This window comes from Aspergillus sydowii, assembly GCF_001890705.1.
Source record: "Aspergillus sydowii CBS 593.65 unplaced genomic scaffold ASPSYscaffold_3, whole genome shotgun sequence".
Classification (NCBI taxonomy): Eukaryota; Fungi; Ascomycota; class Eurotiomycetes; order Eurotiales; family Aspergillaceae; genus Aspergillus; species Aspergillus sydowii.
Window position 1 is genome coordinate 941,976 of NW_024467861.1, and position 25,862 is coordinate 967,837.

Here is a 25,862-nt window from a genome sequence, read left to right on the forward strand (position 1 = left end):
GAAGTCGCGACGGTGGAATCTCTCATGATCGACAGGCGGTGTTAACGAGTCAGGCCGGGAAGGCAGTCCCTAACCGCGGGCGAACCGTTAACTGCCAAACGACCAATTTGGTAAGGGCAGCCCCCGACAAGGTTTCACTATTGATTCTTTAGGAAACTAAATCTCCAATTGAAGGTCCAATCTCCATCGCGTTGGAACCAGATCGAGTCCTTGTTCAAGGACAATAATCGGTCAACTGTCCCCCAAATTTCAGTTCCCCAGTGACGCACTCTCCCTGATTCAAAAGGTCAAAGAAGGATGATACATCACATTTCCCCCTCGGTTCTTTCGGAGCTGACCAACGAACCACCGAGCCGGGTCCTCTCCACCACTATGTACGAATGATGATAATGATGTCGCCCGGTGGGAAGAGTTTGCCCCATATTTGCGTTTCCCGCAGAATCCGATAGAGCTGAAGATTTGTCATTGGGTCCGGTGGCCTCCGTGCATTCCACACCGTATAGGTATACGAGTAAGCTGCGGCGGCTATCCGGATGTGCAAGTCCGCAAATTCAGAGAATCAAGCTGGCAGCTGCCGGTCATGATTTAGCCTTTGGAGTGTCGTTCTTGAGAAAGTAGGCCTATCTTAGGCTTGGCATCTACATAATGAGTGAGGCTCATACTAGCCCTGGCCCGGTCTTGCTTTGTTCTAGTCGGGAGTCCATCGGTAAAGGTCACTTTCAGTTCGTCGATCCATTACAACTCAGCCACACTTCTCCAATTGCAGAGATAAGCCAATCAATACCGAACAATCGAGATGAAAGAACGACCGGAGCTGACTCAGTGACCCGTCTCGTGCAACGTGGGTCTGCCTACCTACACCCTACAGTTCTGGACTATGGTTCACCGGGCACGAAGTAGATCAGTATCCAATGATTCAGCTAAAATGATGTATAATTACAAGTTCACCAACCCCTGTATGTTCCGCAAAAAATGAGACACCTTGCATCGATTTTTGAACTACCAGAGCTTGCACCTTGGTTTCTTGTTGGGGCAGTTGAACGCCTCTTGAAACTCAAGGGAATCCGCCATTGTTCCCTAGCGAAAAGGTCAGTTCTGGCGGTAATCAAGTGTAACAGGAATAGTGACTTACAATAATCCTCGCGGGCTTCGGAGGGTGGGGGTCATTATATATGGCCTCCTGAGCAGCCTCAGGAGTTGTCTTGCTGCACCACCAGTTTGCATAAGAGATGAAAAAGAGCTGCTCTTTACTGAACTCGGAGAGGCCAGGTAAATGGGGATCAGAATGGGCCTCATCTCGTTTCGACCAAGCGTGAAATGCCGCTGAAATACCCCCACTGTCAGCAATGCTTTCTCCCTGTACCAGACGCCCATTAACATGAAGCTCAGAGTCTTTCCCATGAACTGTAAACTCTGAGTATTGATCAATGAAACACTGTGCGCGATCCTCAAAATCCTTCACAGTCTTCTCATCCCACCAATCCGTGTAATTCCCTCTCTCATCGTAATGTCGTCCGGTAGAATCGAAGGCTATATAATCCTGACATCAGTCTTGCTTTTTACAGCTGGTAGCAAAAACATGGATGGTGTAACTTACCGTGTGAGAGTTCATGCCCACTCACCGCTCCAAATGCTCCGTACGTCAAGTATAATGGCGCATTTGGCCCATGGAAAGTTGGTGGCTGCATGATCCCAGCAGGGAAGACAATCTCGTTGCCGGGGGGGTTGTAGTATGCATTAACAGTGGGAGCCGTCATTTCCCACTCGTCACGGTCAGTCTTCTTGCCCAGTTTTGCCCAGTTTTGCTCGGTTTTAAACCTCGCAACGGCAGCCCCATTCTCAAAGAACGACTCATTCGAGATAGACAGGCTCTGGTAATATTTGTCCACATCCGCCGAGTCCATGAGATTGGGGCTCTTTGTCGGGTACCCAATCTTTTGAACGATATTACCAACTTTCTGTATACCCAATTTCCTCACTTCCGGTGACATCCAGCTAGTCTGGTCCAAGGTGAATACGAAGCGTTCCTTGATATCAGAAATGACCTGATCGCCAAGTTTCTTTGACTCCTCGGAGAAGGAGTCCAGAACGTAGAATCGGCTCAGGATCCAACCTAGACTGTAGTCCAATTCGCCAATACACTTTCGCCACCGGTCCTTCTTAGCTTTAGGATCTTTCCCAACAAGTACATTGTTGAACTCAAGTAAAGGCTCAAGTTCGGCACTCTCAATGTAGTGTGCATAATTCTGGATAATCTTCCATTTGAAGAAGTGCTGGACGACTTCTCTAGGAGTCTCGTGTAATATTTTCGACAACGACTCCATGTACGATGGAGAACCGACAATCAGACGATCGGTCTCGTAATTAGCAGGAGATAAGTCTGAAATAATATCAGACAGTAGAACCTGGGGCAAAAGGGACTTCGTCTCCTCAATGCTGCGTGGGTTGTAGTATTGGGTGATGTCCTCTTGGCTCTGTGTAGTTGGTGTGACATCTGCCAATTTCGATTCAAAGGCCACAAGGTCCTTAGAAAGATGTCTTTTTTTCTTGCGCTTCACAAATGCACCGAGGACCTTCTCAACAACCGTGGTATAATCCCTGACAGTTTGTGTATCATTGTAGTATTCTCTCGCAGGAAGCCCAATATTCCTAGGCGGCGTTACAAAAACCACAACATTATCCGGGTCACGGTCGTCAGGCTACATCAAAATGTTAATTTTAATACGAGATAGCCATGGTTTATGGGGCAACTCACTCCAACAGAAGGCTCGACGAGAGCACGAACGCCTAACTTGATAAGATGCAGCACCGCCTCAGTCAGACTAGCTTCGGAGCCTTCCGGCTCCGATTTGAGGCTATATATCTTCTCAAAATCTTGTAACAGCTTTTCCAATGGCTCATTGCCGCGCTTCTTAACCCTATCTTCGTCAAGACATGCATTGTAGCCGGACTTTAGTTTATCAAAGATATCCGAATCGGCAGGGTCTGATGGCTTAGATGACTCAAGTAAATGGCGAAGGCGGGTCTGGGAAGCCTCCTGCATAAAAGTCCCAGAAAATATCGCGCCTTGGTCTGACCGCATATCGTGGTTCTCTCTCCATCCACCACAAACATATTGATCAAAGTCCGTGCATGGATCGATATCGGCGTAATTCGGGTCTAGATTGCGAAGGATCTCCGAGGCAGCGCTAACACATTCGGGGGTCTGACAGATAGTGGGCGCCTCGGTGTGCGGGGTTTCGTTATCTAATGGTTCTTCTGCGGAATAAGAGGACACATTAACAATACAGAAGACGAGGGTGGGCTTGGAAATGACATACCCAACATAAATGACGCAAGGTATCCAGCAGTCGTGAATAGAAGAGCGCCCAATGTAAGCAATATAGCATAACAAATCGTGGAGAGCCATGATCGGCTTGACTTGCTCTCACGCAGTCTTGAAGATTGTTGGCGAATGTCAACGGAGTCTAAGTCGTCAGAGAAAACATGACGCTTCTCATTCCCGGGCTCTTGGTAGTCCCGAAGAAGAGATGCACTCTCTGAACCCAGGTCGCTGCAGGAGTCAGCATTCGCCTCTCATCTTAGTTATATGCTGCTGGAGTGGGGCTTGGAACTGACCTCCTGGGCGAGGCTAGCAGAGGGTTCAGTCCCTCCATCCCGTCAATTAGAAGCCCATCAGCTCATCTGCTGGTTTGCTTTTGAAATATGAGAATGATACAGAAGGTTCAGTCCGCTCAATGTCCTTCGATGTTGGACGTGAGGGATATGCATGGCGTGCGCCTGATCGGAACTCCGCCATGTTTAGCTGATGATGATGTAATCACTGATGGGTCCACGGTTGCTTTGCGGGGAAACGAGCTATCAATAGTATCATTCTTTGATAGACTGCTGGCTTTTTGGTATTTTGAGTTCTCCAGAAACAAAGAATCAAAAGGGTGGGCTTGTCTTGGCCTTAATCATATTCGACGACTCGCGACGTTACTCCGTTGGACAACGGACACTTTATCGCTGTCAGCTCAGAAGACCGGCGCTTCCCGGTATTGGTACAAAGAACATGGAACTGCACTGCACTCATTCAAGACAGACTTTCTTTGGCTTCACTTAATTACTGACAAGTTAATGACGGATTCTGTTATTAGTCCTATTGACGATGAAACACGCCGCTCTCTTGAAATCAAAAGTTTCGTCTTGGCCATCCGGGGTTGCTACACTGCAAAAAATATATATTGTTACCGAATCTAAAACGTTGGGTCTTTGTGGTTCTCGTTAATAGTTTATGGCCACAAATCGTAGACTTATAGCCCACATCAAGATTGGCCCATACCAAGCTAAAATATTTCGTAGGTATATACCGTCCAGTGTCGACAATAGCACGTGGGTTGTGGCAGAGCCGAGATAGCAGAGTTCAGACAGAAAACGAGGGCTAAAATTGACAGTTGCTTTGAATGGAAGTGCTTGAGTGCCTAAGCCCAGTTTACCAACTCGATACTGCTTTGGTTTGTTTTGATTGTTCTATTCCATGCGGGCCACGGTCTGAAGAAGCGGTAGACTACCGAGACTTGATCACGACGGTGTGACGGTCTGCCCACATGTCAAGCCTCCCTGTCCCATCTTTCTTAGCCCCTGAAAGCCCTGACCAGAGTGCCCATCGGATTTTGGCAGACAGGCCGTAATTATATAAATAACTTGCTCGTGGCCGTCCCGTTTGTAACTTGAAACGATCGTATTAATCAGTTATATCGCTTAACGAAGATCATCATTTGGCATTCATGAAGACCCGTTGAGAGTTTGCATTGGCATTAAATATAACCCTCCCAGATTATTGTGATACGGAGTTGTGCGAGGTTGACTGGTCGCCTTGACACATCACCTTCTACCCCAGCTCAGAGGGGCCTTGTGGGCGACCGGGCGCTCTGTTCCTCTGTGGTTTGCGTCGACGATAGATGTTAGGAGCTGGAGGTTGTTTGCACAACAAGGAAGAGAGAAGACGATAGAACAATGGGAGTTATAGATTCGCTCGTGCTACACAACTGCGCTTCGACTATTCCTGGGGCACCTGGTCAGAGGACAGAAACGGAGTCTTTCAAAGTCCCAATTGATAAGGAGTTTCTAGAACCTGGGCAAGAGTCTTTGGATGATTCCCCGCTGTCCAGCGAGGAAAATGAATGGGGAAGCGCGAGGGCGTTATTTCTGTCAACCGAGACGCGGAGACTGGGGGCCGTGCTTCAGAGCCGGCGCCAGGGTTCATTTCAAGGGTGGAGAGATTGAAGCCACCTCGACATCTGAGAACCAAGACCGGGACTAAATATACTTTAGACGACGGAAAGTAAGATAATGAGGCCGCGGCCTGGAATTGCTCCCAAAGAATACACTCAGCAGGAGATGCAGCCTTACAATGCACCAGGCTGATTGTGTGCTCCGACAAGCCTTTATACTAGGTCGATTCGTACGCAGCCTCATCTTGACAAGGCATCGCGGCCGAGTTTCGATTTGCGGTTTGATTGTAGATGCCCACCATAGACCTGAGAGAACTGGACCGTTGGAGTTTATGAGCCTCTTCGGATCGACATCCAAACCTCAGGTCGCATAATCAATGGTGCATCGTTGGTGCCCGGCTCTCGTAGCCTGGTGCAACATCCTCTGAGGTCTGACCCACCGAGCCTCCAAAGGGACACATCATTTTTTACATATCTACCGAAGCGTCCATATACACCAGGTATGAAGCCCAGACACCAGAGGCTTGATACGGTTTTTGGACGACGGAGGCTTGGAGACTCTGGAACGCGGATGCGCCTTCCGAAGAAGTTAATCCTTGAGGCCAGCGGCGAGAGAGCTGACCACCAACTGCGAATGAAGAGGGAGCAGTCAACAATATCGCTCTCGCCTCGGAAAAGCTTTGCCGTCGGGAGTTGTTCCTTTTGGCATATGATCTGTCGTGGAAAAGAAAACGCCACGGATGCTGTGTTGCGATATTGCAGCTGTCGCGTGGCGCCATGGCCATTTCAATGGACAAGAACCCCGGAATGACGGCTCAAGGTTAGACTACCCCTGCCTTAGCGGCATGACGGTGTTCTTGTCCGTCGAAAAGATGAAACCGGCTGGCCGGAAGGACAGATCCACCTCGTTTCAAAAGGAGCTCATCATCACCCTTGTCCTTCATGATAAAAATATGTTGACCAATCTGTTGATTAATCTGCCCAGAGTCATTGAACCGAGTTAGTTTCGTATAATCCCCCTGCACTGCCGGCCTGCCGCTTTTTCTCTCTTTTCCCTCTGATGGCTGAAGTTAGCTGAATAACGCCACATTCCTGTCACTTCCAAACGGTACTTTGGTTGAGGGACGGGCGGGAACAGATTTGGCAGTCTGGGCAACTGTAAATAGCCAATGATAATGATTATGCCATATGGAGCCTGTCCCAGAGGCTTTGCTCCACATCCTGAAAACAACCGGGAAAGACGACTGGCAACGCCTCAACGCTCCAGGTCACTCTTTGCGATCTTGAGGAACTTATCTTCACGAGAAGAGGGGAGGATCCAAACCCTGAAGAGGTGTACGTCTATTATTATTATTATTATTATTATTATTTTTGGCAAATTTCAATGCAGCTGGTTGATGGGCCACATGCATGTGCACTTGATATCTTCCACGCACAGTGGGATGAGCACACTTGTAACTTGTAAGCCAAATATATGCCGATCTGTGTTGTGAGATGCGACGAAGCCTGACCTCGTGGCCTTGCCCCTCTTGGCAAATTTGGCTATGTGTTCGGGGGAGTTTGCTCACTGACTCAGATTTGGTTTCTTGACCCCCTGGAATTACTTGGAAGTGCATGAGGTGGTGAATGGCTCCTCCCCATTGTCAATAATGGTTATTGTCTTTATCGCCGTATGAGATATGGAAACCTGGCGAACTCGGTAAAGGAGAGCTCCCAGACTCATACGATTTTGGTGGAGTTATCCAGGAGAGAACAGTCCAACATAATACATTATTACCAAGTTCAAACGTGGATGACTATGGGGAATTGGGCGGCGGGCGATGGAGTCGCATTTACCGTTCGTCCCGCCATGCATGAACGAGAGATACCGTGAGTCTTGTGAGATCTTGTCGGGTGCTCGAGTTACCTGCCTTTTCGGCCTCTTGAAACAGCGACGTCGAGGACCGCCGTTTATATTAAGGACGCGAGCGAGATAATAATAAGATACGCTCTCCATGAATTGAAATGCGTGATCGCGAAGGATCTCGGCGAAGATAGAATTCAAGCTGAAGACCCCGGGGTGGAGCGCAGAAGCAGCAGCCGAACCATTCATGCGAGGCGAGTTGCTTGGGGATTGGCTTCCCGCCAGACTCCCTGACTAGCTCAGCACTAACAGCAAGCTAGCTGCTCCAACTGCCCCCATGGCCTTGTTCCTCGGCCAATTTGGCCTGCTACACTGCTCGTCGTTGGCTCGTTTGGTTCCTGGTTTCGTCTTCGCATGAGTCGAATTTCCTGGTAATTTTTATTTTTATTATTTGGCTTCCCTCGTCCTTGGACTCCTGGCGCCGCTCACAAGAGAAGAATCCACCGAGGATGGCTAGTCCTCCCTAAGCTCCAAGTGCTCCGTGCTTTGTGTCGGCTTACCACAGACCAGGGCGATGAATGTCCCCCTTCTCCGATCGGACGCATCAATATAACTAACAAATCGCGCGGCGCTCTCACACTTCTCGTCCTCCTTCCTGCTCCCTGCAGCGAATTTTCGACGACTTATTCTAGAAGCCGCTCTGCCTTCCGCACTCCCCCCTCTCTTGTTTTGTTGTCCTCTGCTGGAGATGCCGCTCTCTCCACTCCACTGAGCTCCAATTACCCGTTCTCCCCCTCAAGCGTGCGCTTTGCTACTCGCAGGCCTCAAGAACAGCAATCCATTGTCGGAAGAAACTTCAAAACACAGCATTGAACGTTTTACTGTCTGAAAGCCTTCTCAGTTCAATTTCAAACCCCTGTCTTTATCCTGAACAACCTGCGTGCGCTCACTCTCACTCCCTGAGACGTCCGAGATCAACCCCCGGAAACCTACTCGAACGTTGCGGCCTCGACCATTGCCCCCGACTTCGTCGCCTTGGTACTATATTAGTCGCGACCTTTGGAATATATTGTTCATCAGAGCCGATAATTGTAACGCCGCGTATCGAGCATCTGCCCCTTTATCCGACTACGATATCCATTTACAAGGCAATAACTGGCCCTTGGATCTTGGGCTTTGTGCGCTTGTAAACAGAAAAGCTGCCTTGGTAGCCGTCTTTGCGTGTTCCTGGGCCTCAATAATAGACGTTTATCCGTAACACTGGATATCGCTTGAGACACGATTGAATTGGATCCCCCTTTCGTTATCTCTGTGACTTGGTTGGTAGGTGTTTTTGTTATTTTTATTTTCTATTTTTTTTTTTGTTTTTCCTTTTTTCACCCGTCATGCCTGGCTTAATACTCAGGCACAAGGGTTAGAAGAAGCCAGGCTGCTCGATCTTGAGATCCAGACGGGCTTTCGGTGCATGTCTCAACCACCCCCCTTTATTTGGCTGTCTGGGAGCAGTTTGAGCATATATTTGCACTGCACGACCGTTCACATTGCTGCTCGAGTCATAAATGCGCGTTTACACTGGAGATCCCAGCTAACATGGCTGCTATTTTTTCACTAGGGCCTGCCTCTTGGAATCCTTGCCCATTTAGTTGCACCCGCTAGTACACAATGGGCTGTATGAGTTCGAAACCCGTCGATGCGGCGGACAACAAAGAAGCAGTTCAGCGGAATGCTCGGATTGACAAGACCCTGAAGAATGACAAAAAGGTGATGGACAGGACGATTAAGATCTTGCTTCTTGGTACGTACCATGTCAATTCATCGCTAGACATGTACTTACGGATTTCTCTTAGGTGCTGGTGAATCGGGAAAATCGACCATCATCAAGCAAATGCGTATCATCCACTCAGGAGGGTTTCCTGAAGATGAACGCCGCCAAACACGAGCAGTGATATATTCAAATATTGTGGTTGCTTACAAGGTTCTTCTGGAAATTATGCGGACTGAGAACATAGATTTCAAACGCGATTCAACAAGAGTTAGTCCTATTCCCACATGTTTGTTAGTTGAACGGAAATGCTAACATGCACTGCACCTTCAGCCGCTGGCAACTTTTATAGATAACCTGGAAGCCGATGTGGGTGCTGAGGAAGCATTTTCCGACCTGAAAGTTCGGGATGCAATGAACGAGATGTGGAGGGATGAAGGAGTCCAGAGGGCTGTTTCCAAGGGCCATGAATTCGCCCTTCACGATAACTTGAATTAGTGAGTTCTGCGACGAATGACCGCTCTAGATACCCTTATGCTGACTTTGATGTAGCTTTTTCAACTCACTCGATCGAATATTCGAACCTGGTTGGCTTCCGGACAACCAGGACATGTTGCAGGCACGTTTGCGAACAACAGGTATCACGGAAACACTATTTGAACTGGGCCAGATGAACTTCCGCATGATGGATGTTGGTGGGCAACGTTCCGAGCGCAAGAAATGGATTCATTGTTTCGAGGGTGTCCAATGCTTGCTCTTCATGGTTGCATTGTCCGGATACGACCAGTGTCTTGTTGAAGACCAGAATGCTGTAAGTGACCATTACCCTAATTCACTTGGACATGCCATTTCTAATTTCTCATCAATAGAACCAAATGCATGAAGCAATGATGCTTTTCGAGTCCCTGGTTAACGGGGAATGGTTCAAACGGAAGCCCATCATCCTATTCCTTAACAAGATTGATCTTTTCAAAGACAAACTCGAAATTTCACCAATATCGAAACATTTCCCGGACTACAGCGATTCGAACTCTGACTTTGATGCAGCAACAAAATACTTTTCTGATCGATTCCGGGGCATTAACCGGATACCTGACCGAGAGATCTATATCCACCACACCAATGCCACGGACACAACACTACTGAAGGCTACCATGGACTCGGTACAGGATATGATTATCCAGAAAAACCTCCACACTCTCATACTATGAGTCACCTTGGATCGCACGACTGAATTTGGATTTCACGAGGTTTCCGGCGGCCACGAGATTTTCTATTGCATCTGATCTATGATTTTTCGTTGCATTCTTTGAGCGTTTGGCCTCCGACCCGCATGTCTCATCGGCCCTTTACGTTCACTTGCTTGTCCTTCTTGCATACATACTTGCATCTTGTTGATTGGGCGGTAAAAGCCTAGCCTGCTTGACAACTTTCTATTCCTTCGGTTCAGCGATGGGCTCACTTCCTATATAATGCTGATTGATACCATTTCTTTTGCTCTTTTGCTCTTTTGCTCTTTTCCTTTTTTCCTGTTTCTTATTAGGATATTCTGACATTTCTGACGAATTTTCTTCACCTTCCTACTTTTCTCTTTCCCACATTCGGAGATTCTTGCAGTGCTTCTATTTGACTTTGCTTTCCAGTTACTCACCTAAAATATGCTGGTTAATGCTTCGTACGAAGCTATTTAAACCTTTCTGGAAGATAATTTGGCAGCTTTATACAATAATTTCCGGTTCAGTTTACCAAACCGGAAGTGCGACAATCGGCTGAGCTGACCTACAGTGGAAGCTGATGACTATTGGGTTCGAGACTGATGTGTTGAGATACCAACTGTGCGTCTTTATTTACTATTTTATATTCTAGCTACATTAATTGGAATGGTTAAATGACATATTGCGCTACACCGTACACTCTCGTACACTCTGTCCTCCTAAGGGCGGTGGCCTGATAGTATTTATGTGCCTGAGGCATTATACCGAATTTCGGCTTTCGGGAGTTACCTAATCCGTTCCGCATGATCGGCTTGACTTGGATTTCGCCTCATGAACATCGTCTTTGCCCCGAACAACCTGACACCCCTCAACTCAACACCTAAACATGCTGTCGTCCTCACTGCGTCGGGCGGCATGGGCGCCAGTAGCGCCAGTTTCTGGCGTCTGTCGCTCTTCTAGCCAAGGCCTGGCGACGTCCTCCACAGGCATCGTCCGTCAACGCCGCTATTCTTCGTCATCCTCCTCCAAACCCAGCGACGGTTCGAGGAGGGTCGAAACCTCATCTCAAACGCCCGCGAAAGAAGTTAACTCTGGAGAGAAGCGTGACGGCAAGTCCTCGAAACGAAGAGGAAAGGATGGCAACGGCAGTGGCCGCAACGGCAAGTCCAGCCAGCCGAACGCCTTTTCGAGACTCCCAAGTGTTCCCTCGACGCAGCACTTGCAGCCGCATGGTAAGTATTGAACTTTTAATCTTGTGCATCTGCTTGGATACTAATGACCCGTTTCTCCAGATGTTCAGCTTGCGTCGTTCTTTTCCATCCACCGCCCCATCTCCGTCTCTACTACCGTTCCTCCGCCCTCAAGCCCGGAAGCATTTGGCTCGATATTTACCAAGCACTCCTCGAAGAATGATACGAGTGATGTGATGTTCACAATTTCTTCCGCCGTCGATTCGATGGAGAACGCCGCGCATCAGTTTTCCGAGAACGACGGCGCTTTGGGCGGCTACGAGGCCGAGAAAAGCCAGTTCGATGCACTGGACATGTCCGAACTGAAGGTTTCTGTGGAAGAAATGACGAAACGTCTTCGTCCGTTCAACCCTCCGCCGCCTCCGACTCCTTACACTGCCGCTGCGGAATCCGCGGATCAGCAACAACCTCAGGGCACCTCGAGCTATTCCACTGTCTTGACCATCCAGGAGTCCACTCTCTCTGACGGAAGTAAGACCTACGAAGCTCACACAACCCCGTTCGTCCAAGCCCGGAATATGGAAGCCCCCGGAGCGGGAGAAACCGAAGCTGCTATCGACGTCCCCCAAAGCTCCCAGACCACCTACATTGAGCGTCTACGGAACAACCGGACCATGCACGCGATTAGCACACGGAGACGGCGCCAGCGGAAGATGAAGAATCACAAGTTCAAGAAACTTCTGCGCAGGACGAGGACACTGAGGCGGAAGCTTGACAAGGCCTAATTGGCCTATTAGCATTTCCTATTTATTCTCTCCTTGCTGTCTCTGATTCCTCATTTGTGCATTCCTCTCTCAACAACTCTCAATCACCCCAATTGAGCCGAATTCGATACATCGCGCGCTGCTCTCATAGCACATCAATAGAACATTGTATCTTTTATTCCAATATTTCACCTGGTTTGTTTGGTTATTCTCACTCCGTGCCTCTCGTGGCTTTGTACCTATTGCATATTTTCATGCGCCACGCATCAATAGACAATATTGTTTATATCTATATTACATCCATGATATTCATTAAGCAAAATTGTAAGGCAATCACTGGTCCTTTCCCTATCATAAGCTGTTTAGAAGCTTCTGATGCGAAACCTCGGCCCTCTCTGACGACCACCGATACTAAGGACCCATGCCGTCTAGCATGATTACCCAGTTTGTATCCCGCAGACTCAAATATCAACTTGGACCATACCTTAGCCATATCGCAACCTCAAGATAATGAATTCTTACTGACAGCCCCATTTGCGCCATCGTCGCATTTCAAGAGCTAGAACGTAACATTTCAAGCAAACTCCCAACCGGATGATGGCGCGAGACAGACAGCGCAGCTGTGCTATGCAGGTTTATTGGTCGCGCACTGCAGACCATACCATTGCATTTCCGGTATTGCGGTTTGACTCGAGCAGACGGTAGTATATGGCCTTGTTCAAAACGTTGTAGATTTTTCGACATGTCCGTATCAGTGCGAAAATATCACTACATAGTCAACTCCAAATGGTCGCATACATCCCAGAGGAGTTCAGCTGGTAAACTGGATATGGCCGGCTGGCTGTTGACGGTTCTTTTTTCTGACTTGTATAAGCCATGCATAAATACTCGGAAGAACAAGTCCGACGGAAGATTATATCATAATGATGAGCGTAACTCAATACGTAGTGGAGTCTAAACTGGGTGCAAGACCACAGTGGTTAACTGGGGCTAGACAGATAGGGGACGGTTATGTTAAGTTGTGCTCATATCTTCTTCCTGAATAAATCTTGATCTAGCAGAAGTACTAGTGAGTTGCCGTCTGGTAATTGATAAGTGCTCTGAGCAAGCTGCAGACAGCCACGATAAACAGTGTGATAAACAAGAGGAACTTGTAGCATTCATAAAGACTGAGTACTATAGCTAGTAAGGACAAAACATATAAAAATCCGGTTTTCTAGGATCGCAGCAAGCAACTCCCATAAAGTACAGTTTCCGCAAATCATGCAATGTATCTACGATTAACTCCCCACCTCTGACCTGGCCTACAAGCCTGCAGACAAGGATGGTTGCATTATAATTGTCAGGTGTAGAATCCAACAGCCACCTCATCCTCCAATCAGAATACTGAACAGCTTAACCCCGGGGGCAATTATGACTTCCCTCTCGGTCAAGCGCAAACGACATATCGTCCAAGGTACGTTCACAAGTATAAGTTCGGGTGCCAATATGCTCCATATACGAGTCACCAGCGTGAATCGTCCACGAGGGCGTTCTCTAGGCGCAACTGGCGTCGAGGGTGGCACGGGAGTTCATGAGAAGAGCGACAATGAGGCCGTAAAGACCTGCAGTTTGAAAGTTCAATAGTTAGGGACTTGGTGATTCAATATTCCTTAATTTCCTGTACTCACCCAGAACTTCAGCGAAAATGAGAATCAGAATCATGCCGACATAGAGCCTTGGCTGCTGGGCTGTTCCGCGGACACCAGCATCTCCGACGATACCGATGGCAAAACTGGGCATGGCGTTAGCTTGATACGTAAGGACATAACGGTGAACGGTTAGCATACCCGGCAGCCAAACCAGCAAGACCGACAGCGAGACCGGCTCCCAACTGAACCAACGCTGTGTAGAGGGGAACCTTCTGGCTCAGGTTGTTTGCGATAAGGACCGACACGACGAGACCGTAAATACCAATAATACCAGCCATGACGACGGGAACAATGTCTATGAAGTCGGTTTAGGATATTTTTTATCGAACTCGCGCAGAAAGTAACGTACTCTTAACGATCAGGTCGGGGCGGAGGACACCCATGGAGCAAACTCCGACACCAGCCTTAGCGGTTCCATAGGCAGCTCCGAAGCAGGTGAAAACGATGGCCGAAGTGCAGCCCAAGGAGCCGAAGAACGGCTGAGAAAAACAAAACAATTATCAGTTATCATGTCGCTATTTCAAGAGGGAAACCATCGCGCCGACAGACACCGAGTCGCTTGGGGTTTGGGTCGAGACGTCGGGAACAGGACGGGTTACTCACCGCGTAAACGGGACTGCAGATATAGATGTTAGTACATGAAGTAGAAAGCAATCAAGAGTTGAAGATATCATCGAAGCGCGAGTGCAGATGCTCCAGTATTGGGGAAAGGAGAAGCTTTGTGATGATTACGTACCAGAGCTCAGTGGCCATTTTGAGAGTCGAATCGGGCCGGGAAGAACTGAACCAAGTCAAAAAATATGAAAATTACAGAAAGAGATGGATATAAGGTAGGTTATCGCTGCAGCGGAGCTGTTGCGATGATGATGTGAAAGCTTGACGATGAGGATCGGATATGGAGGTTGAAGGCGAACACGCTGGTTGCTTCGGAGAGGCTGAAGCACCTCCCGTGCCATTCACGTGATTTTGGCTTGGCAATAGCATGACAATTGACCACACGTTCACAGCATACACCATGGACTTTGTCCACTAATCTGGCCCACCAGAATTCTTTTTATTTCTGTTATACAGCTATAGTATACATGTGTAGATACAGTTGCAATTGGTCCAGTACCGGCCCAGGTTCACTCGAGTACCAAGGTAACCCGTGATCCTGGAACATCGATCTTCGTACGAGATTCGAGCATACCACTTGGCCCAGATTCGTCCACTGGATGTAGGTACGTCATGGCCTTTTCGGACAATGCTCCAAAATAGTTCGGCATAGCCGTTAGGTTCTTGTGCTCTGCTGTATGGCCAGGGAACGAGTCGGCATCCGACAGTATTCCAAAGCAGCAAGTCAGACTTGGTTCTGAGGGTTCACAGATGCTATTGCTCTCCTCGAGTGGCCCACTCTCTTCGACAGAGACAAAAAATTGTACGTAGTCACCAGGCTCTGCAGCCTGCGACAGAGTCGACAAATCCTGCATGGACATCGGCGGCTCGGGAGGGGAAGTTTCCCCGTATGCCGAGCTTCTATTTTCAAGTGAAAGAACCTCACTGAGGGGTTTCATACCCTCATTACTGGACCGTTCAAAGCTCATTTCTGGATCGAGTGACAGGAGACCCTGTTTCTTTCCCCATCCACCCCCGCCGCTCATGACACGGTGAAGCTTGGCGCCCATTTGAATTGCTCTTGCAAGGCTACTCTGCGAGTGCTTTGATTTAGTATACGGACTTTCGGCCGGCGTTTCAATCAAGGCCCAGACAGAAACCCTTTGGTCGGCAATGTTGTTTTCCGCGATATACCGCGGAAGTTCCTTTTCTAGTTCAGAGGAAGCCGGCATTGGGTCATCTGATTTACCGTCGGCGTGTTTCGCTATTTGACGCAGAATATTTCCCATACTCGTTATGACCTTCCTTCGTTGACCGACAGGGTGCAAGGGGAGCTTGAGTGAGTTGTGAATGCTGGTTGGGGTCAATGTCACCGAGCATGTCGAAAGATCAGCTGATTTCTCCAGTTCAAGTTTCATGGACGACGAATCGTAAGCCCAGTGAGTCCCTAGAAGTGTGTTTTCCTTGCCGTTTAAAAAGATCGTGTTTGCGAGCCGTAATCCAATTTCTTGGACAGGCTGGGGCATAACGCTGCTACCTCTAACCTCCTTACGGAAAGCGAAAAGCAGGGTTGGCTCCTCGGTTTCCGTTGAGCGGATTCGACGCTGTGCAGAAGCTTTGCCCTGGATGTTCTCCTCTCGAGCGAATAGAATCGAAACTCCCTCGCACTCTGTCTCATCTCCAAGTGTACTTCCACCGCTCTGTGCAATACGCGGCAGGCGATCGATTATGGCAGTGACCGCATGGATAGATGTTTGCGGGGAGCGACCTAGCGCCTCACGGTAGAATCGATTCAGGCACTGCTCGACAAATGTGTTTTGTGTATCAGCCCAATGGGCGAAGGCCGGGGTGAAGAGAAAGACCGGGAGATATTCCAATGCCGAATCGTGTGCAGCGTTGGGGAAGCCGGATAGAACGTCACCTGGAGTCTTCTGGGCGTTCAGCAAAATGTCCAAGTGACGATTTCAAGGACGCTCACCAGCTGTTCAGGCGTCGTCGTTAGCCATGTACTAGCTAGACATTGACCAAAGTTGACTTCACTTGTTTTTGACCCAAGCCACCTGCGAATAGGAGGACGTGTCTGAGAACAAATTAAGCCTTTACCCCGTCTGAGCATTTGGCGCTGGAGGTCCGGCCGAACAGTCAGCCGGGTCGGCAAAGAGCGCGGGGTGGACGCAAGTGCTACCGACATGAAGGCATTGGTAACGAAACAGCAGCAAGGAAAATGTCAAAGAAATGGCGCTGCCTGTGTGATGTTGGGGAAATATAATATTGTCACAACTGGGGGTCTGAACATGGGGAGACTTTTTGGTCAGCACTGAGTCTCGGCGCCGCGGCGGCCATTCGATTCCACTGCCAAGCCTCCCGACTTGGGAAACATTTTCCTGCAGCTAGAGCGGCGCAGGCAATCCAACATTTTCCTGGAACGTTTACGAATATCACTGAGCTTGGAAGCGATATCATGATATGCTCGTCCGACTGAAGACTGAAAAGGCTTTTGAATGACTATTGCCGCCCGCTTTAGAGATTGCGTCACTGGGTTGTGCAGGGTTGCCAATTCGCCAATACTGAGGTATCATCATTGTATCATTCAGGCTTGCCGCTGTTCCTAAAGCATGACTTATGAGTTGCAGTTAGGCTGCCTCCTTTATGTTTCAGTAGTCGACTTATTATTATAATTCGCGACTCATTTCTTGATTGTGCATGCTGCTAAAAATGGACTACGCGCGATGATATCATCCATTTTTGAAGGCCGTTTGGGGATCCATAACGTGGCTGAGATACTAGGCTCTGGACCGATGGGGCTGTAGGGCTGGACTCCATTGAAGAGAATACGAGGTCATGAATGGGAACAGGCATTTCCCAATTTCGAAGGATTCTAAGCTGGCCCTCATGGCGAGCCTTCCGACTACCGAGCGGCTGGTCGCTCTGGTGATGCCGGCGGCTACTAGCGCACGATCAGCCAAGCCTACGCCTTCTTAGGCAGCAGAATTCAAAGCAAAATGCGATCAACAGAGCCGAATTTGGTGTTTTTCTGGATGGCGGACGAACCATAAGGATTCAGGAAACAATCAGGGATTGCAGACAACCCCGAGAAGGCGAGCCCCTGGCTGGAGGCCTGTCTTGAACGGTTGGCAGCACCCTGAGCGATCAGCCTAAATGACATGAGCAAAGTAGAGGAAGCCAATCAGAAGAATTGGCCTCGTCATGAGCCACAGTGGCAGCACCAGCATGACGTAGCACAGGCTCATGCTCCAAGTGCTCCAGGCTTCTCAGTTCGGAGCTGATGCAGGCGTTATTGGGCTCAGGTAAATCAATTAATTCGTTTGAAAGGACGGGACGAGGTACTCTTTTCTTTGCTCATCTGCAAATGATAATCACCCAGGCTACTCCCAACTAGTCGTGCCTTTGCCCCCGCTCAGCGGATTTTAGGATTTAAGAACCGCCCATCTCGCCCGCCCTTCCGTCCTTATTCTTATTACCTTCTCCTGCTTCCCTCTGTCTCCGTCTGCCTCCCCAACATCCATCAATCGTTGATAATCGAGATTACTCCCATCGCTACTTTGATCTATTCTATCGGTTCATACCGTCAGCAAACTCGCAATGCCTTTCACTGCCTCGTAAGTCCGCGCTGCCCTCCCTCTGTCCACCTGGACTGGCTTTCCTGGCCCCCGATCGCAATCGGCCTCGATCACTCGAGGCCGTTCGATGTTTCTGCTGGTCCCATCCATGGAAAACGCGAAATCCCGAGTTTTCAACATTTTGCTAACCGATGCTATTTTACAGTGACATTTGCAAGCTTATCTTCGCCTTCATCCTCCCCCCTCTTGGAGTGTTCCTTGAGACAGGATGCGGTGCTGATTTCCTCATCAACATCTGTTTGACCATTCTTGGTTGGATTCCTGGTATCATCCATGCAATGTATGTTTCCCGCCAAGCGATGTTTGCCGAGTATGATAGCTAACGGTCCCCAGCTACATCATCTTCAAACACTAGACACCCTAGTAATAATATCTGGACCCGCGGCGCCACCTATCGCTGTTTCTCACCATCTCAACAAAGGATGAAGTTGAACACGCGATCCCCGTTTCGTCAGCTAGCTTCCGTGGAGGTCCGGGCGGGAGGACTGAGCTAGACCATCACCGTTACCTCCTTGGCGTCCCACACCCTCGCATTTCTTCGGTCTCTTTTAACGATAGTCGCATGCTGATGACCGGATTTGGTTGATGTATCGCTGGGTTATAATATCTCTTGCCATGTCAGTTATGTCGGTTTCATGCGTCTATTTTTTTTATGATACCAGCCCATGTTGCTTCTGGGCTTTGTTTTGCTCCACAGTGAATGGATAACTTCTATAATTGATATATATTCGCTTGCGATCACCTCCCGGGCTATCTATTAATTGAGAACTTTCTCAACCAGTCGATTTGCGCGCGGTACGCAGTAGTCGACTGACTGCCCATGTAAAAGCGCGCTTCGGCTAACTGGGTAGGTTTTGCGTAGATCTCGTGTTCTGCGTCATTCTTCAAGGGAATTTTAAGTTTAAAGTTTGTCACCTGGACAAGGATAGATATTTGATTGATGGATGCTTCAATGCCACTCATTCCAAGGCTTCGTCGAAGCGCCTGGCCAAATCAGCTGACGTCGACGATGATTGCTTCGTCCTGCAGCGCCGGCGCTAAGTAGGGCGCTTATTCCAAGATATCAGCGGATGTGATGCCTTTGCCCCTCCAAACAAGGCGCTTTCTCGCGCTCAGGCAGCCGACTTGCCATCTTTGTATGTCGGGGCCCTGTGTTTCATCACGGCGCGTACAGGAGCCATATGCGCCGTGTTTCAGATCTGGACGAATCCACGGACCAGTCAATATCCAGGATCTCTGGAGGAGGCCATCCCCATTTTTGCTCCAATAGCAGCAAGATGGCTGTAGGCGCTGTGAATCTTCATGATGATGTCTTCCTCCCACCCTAACTGCCGGGCGTCTGGCTACTCTGGTGGGATAATACCTGAATCTCTACCCATCCGTCACCTATTCTGCCCCGTCTTAGCACCTTAGCATGATATACAACACGTACTAATGACTCAGAGGAACGAGCTCCTCCGTAGCTCGAAAACCTGGGTACGTACATGCTTCTCTCGCGCATGTTTTCAGACGGATTTGAAATGGCTTGAGACGACTAATTGAGTATCGCTAACAGGTTATCGCACCATGTTATCATATCCCCTAAGATGGGTACCAACAGCAGCCGTTGTTCTTGTTTATCTCACGCAATGCACGAATACGTCGACCGTCTCCTTGCTCAATCTAATGCCAAAATGCGCCTCAGAATGCGTCGAGAGTTTTATAAGCACCGAATATCCAAAAAACGCTTGCTCGAAAGGCTGTGACCTGAATTATCTGTGCAAAAGGAATACAACGAGCGGGTACACTTTGGGGGAGGCCGCCTTGCGGTGCAGTCTCTCGTTGTGCTCGTTGGAGGTGGCACTGAGTTTCGATACCTACAGCATCTGCAACTCTGTGCCGGGAGCCCTGCCGCAAACGCACCCTACGATCGTTGCTACAATCGCATCGCCTCCTAACCCTACTTCTACGACAAGACTCACTACATTGGTCACCACCCACCCAGAAACAACAAACACCTATCCGGCAACAGAGTCATCACCAGAATCATCAACAAAAACAGACCATTCTTCTACAACGACAACATTCGAGAATCCAACATCGGCCACAGATAGCACCACTCACACTTCTAGCGCGGGGACTGATGAGCCAACACCGACAACATCAACAGATCCATCGCCTAGCGCGACCTCGGACGAAACATCTGGTGCACCTACGCAAGGCAGTAGCCTCAACTCCGGCGCTGTTATTGGCGTCTCCGTCGCGTCTGGCATCGCTGGCTTTTTCATTATCGGCGTTATCATTTTCTTCTGTTGTCGGAAGATCAGGCGGAAAGCACAAGACCGAGAATTCTTTGAGATTGGCGGACACATGTCAGAGCCCCTGGATTTCAGCTTTCCACCGAGACGTCCTCCGATGGGACCTCGACCGTCACCTGGAACACTCAATCCTGAATCTGAAAGCGCTAGACTTGTCCCTCCGGTGGATTCTGAATACCAACCCCCAGCTCATTATCCTGCAGTCGTTGTCACCCAGCCGGAAGAAGACCCTGAATACCGCCATACGCTAGCAAACAACACAGACAGGACGGGCGTCCAGTCTTCCTCTAATATCGATTTTGATGCCGCCTCGATTGCCTCGTCTAGAACAGTGTCTGATTTGCTTCCAGACAAGCCAACTTATGAACTCTATCCCAGACCACTTAGGTGGAGCCAGGAGAAGAAATCCAGACCCTCCAGCGAGGCAACCTTTTCTGAAGACAACTGCACAGGGTCAAGAGAGCTCCCTAGTCCTCCACTACAGCAATCCGGTTTCACGCCAGGGAGCGGGAAGGGCAAAAGTCGGATTCCGATGGCAGGACTACCCCCCAATCCGCGTGCAATGATGTATGGGTTTGGGGGCCCGGGCGAAATGGTGGCTACAAAAGGAACCCGCAAAGGGAAAAGACCGGTTTATTCGTATGCTAAAGAGAACATTCAGCCTTCTCGGCAAGCTGGTCTGCAGGGAGCACCCCCGTACCGGCCGGGTCATATGGATTACGATGACGACCTTGATGGATACTGGCAAAACTCCGACGCTGGTTTCGTTGGAGCTAAAGTGATTCAACCTCACGGTGCAGCGCGGGGTGCCGGGATGAATCGGAACTCCTTTGGTGATTATCCGGGATATGATTTTGAGTTCGGGTTTGGTGACTACAACAATATCGGTTCAGATTCTCGCCGCACATCCCATTATTCTGGTGGTTTCCGCCCACTTACCCCTGTACGGGAAATCTGTACACCGATGGGTGAGGCTCAGGATCCAATCCGAGAGGGTTCTAATGATCACGGCAGCTCGGTGAGGTATCCTGAGAGAGGACTAAATAATCAACCTCAGAAGGTCATTTCACGGCCCCGGATCGTCCGACAAGATGATATCAAGCGCGTTCAAATACGACGCGGCAAGGTGTCACCCAAAGAGGTGACTGTTCCCTATTGTCCCGATGACTATTGGCTAGAACAGAGTAATGAACAGCCATCGGTATACAACCCGCCTGGTGCTCCGGAAGGAAAACTCGGCATGCCTAAGAAGAAACCGTCTCTTTGGGAGCGTAACCTGACACCATCGCGAAGGGGCGCAGACTTGATCCTCCAGGTGGAATAATGGCTGAAATAATCAGACTATCCTTCTTTGGTGTATAATCTATATATGTGACGACTGCATGGCTGGACTGATTAGCGTTGTTTATATTGCTGTCTATCCTCTTTCCTCTTTCCTCTTTCCTCTTTCCTCTTTCCTCTTTCCTCTTCCCTTTTTTCTTATTTACCCTTTTTTTTTTTTTCCTTCTCCACCCGCCTCCTCTTCTCTTTTCCCCTTGATGCATCGAACATCCTTGATGGACACGGATTGGCGCAACTTGTCTCTACTTAGAATTACTATATAAAAGTGATACTTCGAACCATCCAGATACTTCTTCTGTGCAATGTTCTATGCAGGAATTGTTCGTGGTCTCGCCAAACCACACTGTTAACCATGTCCTGCAAACTTAAACTCTGACAGGCAAAAGCACAAATGTAATACAGGTCTAACCAGTGAAGTACGTATGTTGCCTTGCCTTGCAATAGAGAGACATTCTACCATCAGCCTCACTGACAGGCTGCTGCCTTGACGCCGATGGTTCCGACAGAATCACGTCGTATCAGCCTGAAAACTTAGAGTAAACTCAGTGAATTTAGCAATGGCATAAGCGTCCCCTCCCTTAGCAGTGTGTGTACCATTGGATTAGGCGTGGATTATTCCCCTTTCATGTTCCTTGCTCCAGTTCAACCCCAGTTATCCACCCATGGGCCGGCTGCGCCAGCCTTCTGAATCTAGATATTCTCGATCTTGTTTCCGAAAACCAGAGTTGATCGTATAATCGACGAGTAAGTGGTGGTCGTGTTTCCCAGCGACAATTTCACATGCACGACATTGGGGTTCGAAAAGCCAAAAAGCAACCCTACCTTGTCCAGGCGAAGGGGGGCAGCGCACTCATCAACCGCATCTGCACGCCCTTTCCCTATCAAATACCGCATCTGGATCTCCATGCATGCACCGGCCCTTACTTAACTCCTTTTGCTAAGCCATCCGGCTGATGACTGCTATGCTTTAAAGGATGCTCGGTGGTTTTGTAGGTCCAATCAGTGCTGCAGGCGACGCGCTTTGGCTTTGGGGATCGGGACGCCGGACTAGGCTGTTCCTATTCTATTTCGTGGTGGTGTCTCATTTGGCCGGGTTGGGCGTCTTTGGCGACGAGTACCTTAATAAGAGGCGTGCTATAGCCAGGGCTCCTTCCGTCAACCCTCCTGTATACATCCCGTGAGGTTGTATGCAGAGGTTGTAAATTACATGCGGCTGGATTCTCGTATCGTCTGGTATCTAATGAGTGACGTCGTGATAGGACGGCTGCGTGGCACGGATCTTGGGACCACTTATGATGTCATAGGGTCGGCGAGGCTGTGATGACCAAAGCGACAGGTATGGCGAATCATATCCGGTTTTGCCTCTGGTCTCGGCTGTTGTACAGACCCGATGATGATTCGGGGCTAGACTATGCATCCTTCTCGGTCGGCCGTCCCAGATAGTGTGACTTTTGGCATGAACCCAAGCGCCATGGCCTGCATAGAGGACTGATGAGGCGCTGCGTATTGGCGGCGTTTCGTGACGGGTAAGTAATGGAGGTGACCGTACTAGCCTGGCGCCTTATCAGGTTTTCAAGCAGCCCAATGATTGACCCTCCACTTCCTCCGTAAAGAGCGTCAAGCTTCCTTTATCCCCACGATGATATCAACTTCATCATTACCTGCGCGTCTTCCACCACCGCCACGCCCAGCCCGCCGCTCTGGCTCACCCGAGAGCTCGCTTCAGCTGCCTCTAACCGCAGCCGGCATGACTGATTTGGTTTCCTGGTTTCCGATTCCCTCTCGCTCGGAGGGGGCCCCACTACTGCACGTCACATCCCATGGTTCTTGATAGGCCAAAGGCCCGTCTCACATCGCATCCGCCTCCATTGTCGCTTCGTGGTTAATGGAATTCGTGACATACCCGCTGCACGCAGAAGGAACTAAACTTTCGACTGGATGGAGCGGATACCAAGATCAACGACCGCTTGTCGTTGAACCCACCAGGCTGCCTTGTTCCATACAATGTCGATGACGGAGCCAGGGGCTGACTCGGTGGGTGACGGTGTGCCCAACCACTATCCGACTTTACTATATTAATGTGGTAAATCCAGCCTTCAGAATCTCTTAAATCCCCCTTCATCCCCCTTTCAATTCTCAACGATCTTCACCTGCAATCTCCACCGCTAAGAACCGCCTTGCTTTAGACTGAGCTCTTCACCCACTTGAAGCCTGAGTTTAAAGCTATTCTTGCATCTGCTACTGTTTTAGCCATATCAGATCATCACCTTGCATTGAGCCGGCTTGCCCACCTGCTGGAGAAGATCTCCACCCTATCTATACTACCCACTTTCACATACCCACCCACTTCAGAATGTCTGTTAGGGATGCTGTCTCAAAGGGCCATGCCTATCGTCGACTGTCCAACGAGTCTGCCCAACGGGCAGACTTGTTTGGCGGACCGAATGTGGTTATGCCGCCCAAGCATTTGATGGCTTTGTCCGACGCCGCGGACTTTCCAGTTGAGATGGAAAGAGCAAAGGAGCGCCTGAACAGTGATACGTCCGTTTCTTCAGACGAGAGCTCTCCCCAGACTGCCTCGCCAGCCACGTCACCCTTCATCCCTGCTGCCAGTGAGAATGTCACGACAGATGAGTTTGCTCTGGCCTTCGACATCGATGGTGTCCTCTTACGAGGTGGGAAACCGATTCCCGCCGCCATTGAGGCTATGAAGTACATCAACGGGGAGAACCCATATGGTGTCAAAATGTAAGTTTGCTGCAATGTTATCTTTGTGTTCTTCTGTTCCGTTACTAATCTTCTAATAACAGCCCATACATCTTCGTTACGAACGGTGGCGGGAAGACCGAGGAAGAAAGATGCTTAGATCTCAGCCGTCAGCTTGAGCTTGAAGTCGCCCCTGGCCAGTTCATCTGCGGCCACACCCCGATGCGGGATATGGCAGAGAAATATGATACTGTTCTCGTCGTCGGTGGCGAGGGCGAGAAGTGCCGAATTGTTGCCGAGGGTTATGGCTTCAAGAACGTTATCACTCCCGGCGACTTCATCAAGACGAAACAAGATACCACTCCGTTCCGGAAACTGACCGAGGAGGAATTCAACAATTCCAAGTATCTTGATCTTGAGAAACTTCGCATCGATGCCATCTTCGTCTTTGCCGACAGCCGTGACTGGGCTGGTGACCAACAAATCATTCTTGATTGTTTGATGACAAAGGGTGGCAACCTCCAGGAACGTTCCAAGACATTCAATGAAGGCCCACCCGTCTTCTTCTCCCACAATGACGTTGTCTGGTCCACTTCCCACGAGCACTCGCGCCTCGGTATGGGTGCCCTCCGCACTTCTCTTGAGGCGATGTACCACGCAGTGACCGGAAAAGAATTGAACACGATTGCCTTCGGTAAACCACAACTCGGTACATATGAATTCGCCATGCGACTTCTCCGCCAGTGGCGGAAGGACACCCACGGCATAAACAAGCCTCCAAGCACCGTCTACTTCGTCGGAGATACTCCCGAGTCGGACATTCGTGGCACGAATAGTTTCAACGAGGTTAGCGACTCGCATTGGTTCTCCATCCTCGTCAAAACTGGTGTCTACCAGGAGGGCACCATTCCCCGCTACCCGGCAAAGAAGACATGCGAGACTGTCCTCGACGCTGTCAAGTTCGCTGTTGAACGGGAGCTCGGTATGAAATCGAATGGTAACACGCAGTCTGCCACCAATGGAGACGTCCGTAACTGAACAGGATTCGTAACGGAGTCTCCTAGCTTTTTTATGATTTATGTTCAAGATTTATGATTCGTGGCTGGCCTATGGTTTCACAACTTACATCTTTTTGCCTTATGATTCCCCCCATATTTGTGACCCATTTATTTTCTTTTGACAGAAGCAACATGCTATTATGTACTTTGCGTCTTATTCTATTATTTCTTTTCCGCCATTCTCGTCGCTGGGATATGATATTCTTAGACTACAAAGTCTGCATACATCTTCCTTCGACATTCTATATATGGTCATTGCAGAAGTATACACTACTATAGAGCCGATCAGATACCTAGAAGCTATTGGCCACTTGGATTATCCTACCTTTATTTTAGTTCAAATAGCACAATACAAAGGACGAATGATACATTTATGGTTTTCGCCGCCATGGAGCGCGTATATCTTCCGTAATGTTTTGCCCATTCCTTTAATCGTAAGCCCGCCGCCTTAAATACGCCATAAAAGCGCACTGACGAGAAGTTACTAACATGACACATACCACGATATTACCACGTATAAGCATCCCACCCTAGCCTATCCCGCC

General features: G+C 49.2%; 8 protein-coding genes across 8 annotated transcripts; 5 read left to right on the top strand and 3 right to left on the bottom strand.

The window, feature by feature from the left end:
* Positions 1–999: 999 nt before the first annotated feature.
* Positions 1,000–3,656, bottom strand: ASPSYDRAFT_87237 (M13 family metallopeptidase; the record flags this gene model as incomplete). The annotated part of the gene is made up of 6 exons (XM_040851805.1): positions 1,000–1,077; positions 1,133–1,530; positions 1,598–2,699; positions 2,756–3,258; positions 3,321–3,553; positions 3,619–3,656. 6 exons carry the CDS (start codon positions 3,654–3,656, stop codon positions 1,000–1,002), a joined length of 2,352 nt encoding a protein of 783 aa, XP_040704463.1.
* A 5,065-nt stretch (positions 3,657–8,721) lies between these two features.
* ASPSYDRAFT_29187 (guanine nucleotide-binding protein subunit alpha) lies at positions 8,722–10,032 on the top strand (the record flags this gene model as incomplete). Its single annotated transcript, XM_040844609.1, has 5 exons — positions 8,722–8,854; positions 8,907–9,091; positions 9,155–9,318; positions 9,374–9,632; positions 9,691–10,032. 5 exons carry the CDS (start codon positions 8,722–8,724, stop codon positions 10,030–10,032), a joined length of 1,083 nt encoding a protein of 360 aa, XP_040704464.1.
* An 889-nt stretch (positions 10,033–10,921) lies between these two features.
* On the top strand, positions 10,922–12,010 carry ASPSYDRAFT_29188 (mitochondrial 37S ribosomal protein mS38; the record flags this gene model as incomplete). The annotated part of the gene is made up of 2 exons (XM_040844610.1): positions 10,922–11,267; positions 11,328–12,010. 2 exons carry the CDS (start codon positions 10,922–10,924, stop codon positions 12,008–12,010), a joined length of 1,029 nt encoding a protein of 342 aa, XP_040704465.1.
* Positions 12,011–13,525: 1,515 nt separating this feature from the next.
* ASPSYDRAFT_29189 (H(+)-transporting V0 sector ATPase subunit c) lies at positions 13,526–14,433 on the bottom strand (the record flags this gene model as incomplete). Its single annotated transcript, XM_040844611.1, has 6 exons — positions 13,526–13,593; positions 13,660–13,763; positions 13,819–13,975; positions 14,030–14,159; positions 14,284–14,296; positions 14,417–14,433. The coding sequence occupies 6 exons, from the start codon at positions 14,431–14,433 to the stop codon at positions 13,526–13,528; spliced, it is 489 nt and encodes a 162-aa protein (XP_040704466.1).
* A 371-nt stretch (positions 14,434–14,804) lies between these two features.
* On the bottom strand, positions 14,805–16,465 carry ASPSYDRAFT_56184 (uncharacterized protein; the record flags this gene model as incomplete). The annotated part of the gene is made up of 2 exons (XM_040849173.1): positions 14,805–16,202; positions 16,253–16,465. 2 exons carry the CDS (start codon positions 16,463–16,465, stop codon positions 14,805–14,807), a joined length of 1,611 nt encoding a protein of 536 aa, XP_040704467.1.
* A 1,412-nt stretch (positions 16,466–17,877) lies between these two features.
* Positions 17,878–18,270, top strand: ASPSYDRAFT_87242 (YqaE/Pmp3 family membrane protein; the record flags this gene model as incomplete). Its single annotated transcript, XM_040851806.1, has 3 exons — positions 17,878–17,894; positions 18,061–18,195; positions 18,249–18,270. The coding sequence occupies 3 exons, from the start codon at positions 17,878–17,880 to the stop codon at positions 18,268–18,270; spliced, it is 174 nt and encodes a 57-aa protein (XP_040704468.1).
* Positions 18,271–19,481: 1,211 nt separating this feature from the next.
* ASPSYDRAFT_87243 (uncharacterized protein) lies at positions 19,482–21,536 on the top strand (the record flags this gene model as incomplete). Its single annotated transcript, XM_040851807.1, has 1 exon — positions 19,482–21,536. The coding sequence occupies one exon, from the start codon at positions 19,482–19,484 to the stop codon at positions 21,534–21,536; it is 2,055 nt and encodes a 684-aa protein (XP_040704469.1).
* A 2,139-nt stretch (positions 21,537–23,675) lies between these two features.
* ASPSYDRAFT_754349 (phosphatidyl synthase) lies at positions 23,676–25,726 on the top strand. The gene is made up of 2 exons (XM_040850796.1): positions 23,676–24,301; positions 24,364–25,726. The coding sequence occupies exons 1-2, from the start codon at positions 23,907–23,909 to the stop codon at positions 25,295–25,297; spliced, it is 1,329 nt and encodes a 442-aa protein (XP_040704470.1). The 5' UTR covers positions 23,676–23,906; the 3' UTR covers positions 25,298–25,726.
* Positions 25,727–25,862: the final 136 nt, after the last annotated feature.

What these genes read in the sequence shown, in the direction of transcription:
- ASPSYDRAFT_754349 (XM_040850796.1), top strand. Translation starts at nt 23,907, where the DNA reads ATGTCTGTTAGGGATGCTGTCTCAAAGGGCCATGCCTATCGTCGACTG. An exon ending in AACCCATATGGTGTCAAAAT is followed by an intron (nt 24,302 to 24,363) that starts GTAAGTTTGCTG and finishes TTCTAATAACAG; the next exon opens with CCCATACATCTTCGTTACGA.